The 5,765-nt window shown below is 40.8% G+C and overlaps 1 protein-coding gene across 1 annotated transcript; it reads left to right on the top strand.

Annotated features, from left to right (window-relative positions):
* Window positions 1-1,073: 1,073 nt before the first annotated feature.
* LOC128664333 (protein LDOC1-like) lies at window positions 1,074-1,502 on the top strand. The gene has a single exon (XM_053719173.1). The coding sequence runs from the start codon at window positions 1,074-1,076 to the stop codon at window positions 1,500-1,502; it is 429 nt and encodes a 142-aa protein (XP_053575148.1).
* The last annotated feature ends 4,263 nt before the right edge of the window (window positions 1,503-5,765 follow it).

Raw genomic sequence — 5,765 nt, 5'->3', positions numbered from 1 at the left:
AATTAACCTAACACTACACTATCAATAAATTAATTAAACACAATTCCTACAAATAAATACAATTAAATAAACTAGCTAAAGTACAAAAAATAAAAAAGAACTAAGTTACAGAAAATAAAAAAATATTTACAAACATAAGAAAAATATTACAACAATTTTAAACTAATTACACCTACTCTAAGCCCCCTAATAAAATAACAAAGCCCCCCAAAATAAAAAATTCCCTACCCTATTCTAAATTAAAAAAGTTACAAGCTCTTTTACCTTACCAGCCCTGAACAGGGCCCTTTGCGGGGCATGCCCCAAGAATTTCAGCTCTTTTGCCTGTAAAAAAAAACATACAATACCCCCCCCCCAACATTACAACCCACCACCCACATACCCCTAATCTAACCCAAACCCCCCTTAAATAAACCTAACACTAAGCCCCTGAAGATCTTCCTACCTTGTCTTCACCATCCAGGTATCACCGATCCGTCCTGGCTCCAAGATCTTCATCCAACCCAAGCGGGGGTTGGCGATCCATAATCCGGTGCTGAAGAGGTCCAGAAGAGGCTCCAAAGTCTTCCTCCTATCCGGCAAGAAGAGGACATCCGGACCGGCAAACATCTTCTCCAAGCGGCATCTTCGATCTTCTTCCATCCGGAGCGAAGTGGCAGGATCCTGAAGACCTCCAGCGCGGAACATCCATCCGGACCGACGACTGAACGACGAATGACTGTTCCTTTAAGGGACGTCATCCAAGATGGCGTCCCTCGAATTCCGATTGGCTGATAGGATTCTATCAGCCAATCGGAATTAAGGTAGGAATTTTCTGATTGGCTGATGGAATCAGCCAATCAGAATCTAGTTCAATCCGATTGGCCAATCCAATCAGCCAATCAGATTGAGCTCGCATTCTATTGGCTGATCGGAACAGCCAATAGAATGCGAGCTCAATCTGATTGGCTGATTGGATCAGCCAATCGGATTGAACTTGATTCTGATTGGCTGATTCCATCAGCCAATCAGAAAATTCCTACCTTAGATCCACATCATAAATAAGCATTACAGAATAACTAAGCCTTAAAACGATGGATCCAGCAGACCTGCCCCAAATTGTCTACAACCTATCACAACGAGTAGATCAACTCAGTCAAAGTTTAAGGGATTTTCCAGTGGAGAATGAGACCCTTAGGAAGGTCATTAGAGACACTGTTTCAGGGAAAATACTCTCTACTGATAACACTCCAGAACCACACATAGCACCACCAGAACCGTTCCAAGGAGACAGGAGCCTATATCGGCAATTCAAAAATGCCTGTCTACTGACCTTCAATCTAAAACCTAAGACTTACTCTAACGATAGAATGAAGGTTTTAACTCTGATAACCTATCTCAGAGGAGAACCCCACATATGGGCGGACACCCTCTATGAAACAGATAACCCGGTGCTATCCTCCTTAAATTCATTCCTTGCAGTAATGGATGAACTTTACAACTTACTGCTGAAGGAAAGATGAGAAAATTGAAACAAGGAAATCATCCTGTTGAAGTCTACATAACAGAGTTTTCGGATTCGATTAAAGATGAATTAGCCCATACAGACATGCCAGACTCTCTGGAGGCCTTAATGAAGTTATGCATGCAAATAGATAGGCGACTCCGGGAGAGGAAGTCTGAGCGCCATTACAGTGAATCAGCATACAAAAGGTCTGGGAACCCTACGCACCCTTCTACACCACCCCCTGCATCAACTAACAACTCTGAAGCTATGGAGATAAGTTTCATTCGAGGACCTTTAACTTCTGAAGAACGTTTTAGAAGGAAATCTAAGGGGTTATGCATGTACTGTGGAAACCCATCACATACAGTCAGAGACTGCCCTTCTCTGCTTAAGAATAAAAACAGTAAGTCCTCATCTAACTTGACTTCTCTAATTGTACATGATAAGCCTGTTCATTGTTCCTTAACTCTCTCTTTACAGTGGGAAAGCAATCGTATGATGAGAGAGGCCATCATTAATACCGGGGCACACGGAAATGATATCGATAAGGCTGTTGTCATCTAAAATAAAATACCACTTATGCAAAAAAAGTCTCCTATCTCTATTCATGTTGTAAATGGTTCTGAGATATCCTCTGGTCCAATCACTCACCACACTATACCTATATTAGTAAGTTCTGATTCACACCAAGAATACATCTGTTTTAACGTCATTCTCTCACCTCTTTTCCTCATTGTTCTACAGTGGTTACAACTACATGAACCAATAATTAACTGGAAAATGTTGCAACTCAAGCTAGAGTCCCCTTACTGCCTACAAACCTGTCACAACCACTCTTCTCTGCTACAGATCTCTGACCTACCGACGGAACAAACACTAATTCCCAAGGCTTACTCCAAATATTCAGAAATTTTCAGTAAGAAGTCTACCTCCTCACCGATCATACGACTGTCCGATTGACCTTAAACCTGGCACAACACCTCCGTATGGGCATCTATATCCTTTATGCCAACCTGAATTAGACCACCTAAAGACCTATCTGGATGAGAACTTGAGAAAAGGTTTCATCTGCCCCTCAGTTTTTCCAGCAGGAGCCGGAATCTTCTTCGTTAGAAACAAGGATCAATCCCTACGACGTATCATTGATTTTAGGGAATTGAATAAGATAACGATCAAGAATAGATACCCTCTACCTCTCATCCCGGAACTGATCGAACGGCTTCATAATGCTAAGATCTTCACAAAGTTGGATCTGAGAGGGGCTTATAATTTGGTACGTATTAGGGAGGGAGATGAGTAGCTGACCGCCTTTAGGAAGAGGTACGGCCTCTTTGAATATTTGGTCATGCCATTTGGGTTAACCAATGCTCCTGCCACTTTTCAGTTCTTTATCAATGATATCTTCCATGACTTGCTGGATACCTCTGTTGTCGTTTATCTGGATGACATCTTGGTGTACTCGAACAACCTGGAGGAACATATCAAACACGTAAGTTGGGTTTTGTCTAGACTTCATGTCCATCGGCTTTACACAAAACCCGAGAAGTGCGTCTTCCATACCGAAGAAATAGAGTTCCTTGGATACTCCATCAGCCCTAGAGGCATCCAGATGCAGGAAAATAAGGTAGAGGCTGTAAGACTCTGGCCACAACCTACCAACAGGAAAGAGTTACAGTGTTTCCTTGGGTTTAGTAACTATTACAGAAAATTTATAAGAAATTTCTCAAGAATTGCAAAACCCCTCACCAGACTCACCAGTTCCAGCACACCTTTTCAGTGGAATAGCCAAGCTACTGAAGCTTTCAACTTCTTAAAAATCTCTTTCACATCCGCTCCAGTTCTACAGTTCCCAGGCCCCACTCTACAATACATATTGGAAGTTGATTCCTCTGATTATGCTCTGGGTGCTGTCCTCTCCCAAAGAAAAAGTTTAAAGGAACCTCTCCATCCCATAGTGTTTTACTCTAAAATCATGTAAGAAGCTGTTATTATTCCTTAGTTCACTTTGTTTGCTAACAGGCTCACTGTGTCACTCCTCGCAGTAAAGTCTCACCGTCTAGAGCTGCATCTGACTTCCTCCCGCAATCCGCTGCACCTGAAATTGTAACAGCCTGCTCTAACACCGCAGTGTTTCTCCTCTGACAACACAGACCTCAGGCAGTGCAGCGTCTCTTAGGATATCTCCTGTTGCTTATAGTTCCGTAAGGCTTTGCTAGCAAGACCGGACTTGCACCCAGGGTGTACTCTATACATTTCCAGTAGTAGCCTATCTACACATATTCCAGGATCAAGCATAAAAGAATAGTATAAAATCAAGTTGCAACAAAATAGTTTCTTATTCTTTGCAACACTATATATACAGAAGTCAACAAATTTCACTAAAACATATATGGTCTATGCTATATAATAGCTTGTTTGGTGATACATTCATACCAATTATAACACTCTGCAGTTGTGATCCACATCATAAATAAGCATTACATCTTCATTCAGGCGGCGACAAGTCTTCATCCAGGCGGCGACATCTTCATCCATCGCAGGGGCATCTTCTATCTTCAGCCCGGTAGCGTGGAGCTGTGGTGGCGCAGAGCTGTGGCAGCGTGGAGCTGTGGCGGCACAGAGCTGAGCAAATCAGCTAATAGGATTTAAGCAGCTCTTATCCTATTGGCTGATTTGAATATTTCAGCCAATAGGAATGCAAGGTACCCCAAATATAAAAGGGATACCTTGCATGAAATCTTCAGTGTGCGGCAGAGATCGCATGAAGAGGAGGCTCCATGCTGGATGTCTTTGTCACCGCTGGTCCTGCTCAGCTCCACGCTGCCACAGCTCCGCACCACCGGGATGAACTTAGCAGATGCCCCCGCTATGGATAAAGATGTCCCCGCCTGGATGAAGACTTGTCGCCGCCTGGCTAAAGATGGATGTCCAGACTTCAGGAACTGTGAGTACATTTTTTGGGGATAGTGTTAGGTTTTTTTTACATTTTTTGGAGGGGGTTTCTTTTAGATTAGGGCTTTTTAAATTTTTTATGGGCAGTAAAAGAGCTGATTGTCCTTTTAAAGGCAATGCCCAAACGAATGCCCCTTTAGGAGCAAGGGGTAGCTTAGGGCATAGTTTAACTTAGGGCATAGCCCTACAAAAGGCCCTTTTAATTTAATTTAGGCCCTTTATTGTTAGATTAGGGGGTGTTTTTATTTTAGTGTGGTTTTTTGTTTTTATAGGGGTATTAGATTAGGTTTAATTTTTATTATTTTGGATAATTTCATTTATTATTTTTTGTAATCTTAGATTTTTTTATTTTTCATAATGTTAGTGGTTTTTTTGTAATGTTAGTTTTTTAAAAAAAATTCGTAGTGTTAGGATTTTTTATTTTTCGTTTATTTTAGTTTTTTAAAATAGTTATATTAGGTTTATTTAAAGTTTAAGCTTATTTTTTTTTTTATTTCACAGGTAAGTTTTTTTTAATTTAAAGGTTAGTTATATTGTATCTTTAATTTAAAGTTAGGGGGTGTTAGGTTTAGGGGTTAATAGTTTAATTTAATGTGTTGCAATGTGGGGGGCCGGTGGTTTAGTGGTTAATAGGTTTATTTAGGTTATAGCGATGCGGGTGTGCGGCGGATTAGGGGTTAAAAAATTTAATTTGTGTTGGCGATGTCGGGGGCGGCGGATTACCGGTATTTAGACTAGGGGTTTATGTTAGGGTGTTAGATTTAAACAAAAAAACCTTCTTGTCCCCATAGACATCAATGGGGATTGCGTTAAAGCGATCACCATTCCGCAATCGCAGGTGTTAGTTTTTTCTAACACTTTTTCTCCATTGATGTCTATGGGGGGATTTGTGCCCAAGCACGTCAAGTCAGGCCTTGGCTTTTGTGCGATATGGAGCTTATCGCACCATATCGCACAACAAAAGAAGGTTTTTCTGTAACTTGTAATAGCAGCGCTATGGAAAGTGCGATACCGCTAAATATTTAGCGTTATTTACGCACCGGGTTTAGCTCACAATTTGTATTCTTGATGTTTGTTAATTAATTACCTAGGGGTACTACTAAAGATTAGATAGGCCATGTGGCAAACTTAGATACCTATAGGGATCTCTTGTACTCCCAGCATACTGGGTAATGGGGATAGCCTCCCATTTTGTGCTAATCACAGATTGCTGTAATTGTCATATTATCCAATCAGTAGATCATTTTTCTTTTTGAGTATATTAAAAGTTGTTTTAATTTTTTAGGTTTCCTGCATTCATTTTAGTTTAATATGATATTGAATACAG

The sequence above is a fragment of the Bombina bombina genome, chromosome 6, assembly GCF_027579735.1.
Source record: "Bombina bombina isolate aBomBom1 chromosome 6, aBomBom1.pri, whole genome shotgun sequence".
NCBI classification, from domain to species: Eukaryota; Metazoa; Chordata; class Amphibia; order Anura; family Bombinatoridae; genus Bombina; species Bombina bombina.
This window is presented reverse-complemented; position numbering and strand designations above follow the sequence as displayed.

Excerpts from the sequence above, each read along its gene's own strand:
- LOC128664333 (XM_053719173.1), top strand. The coding sequence starts at position 1,074 with ATGGATCCAGCAGACCTGCCCCAAATTGTCTACAACCTATCACAACGA.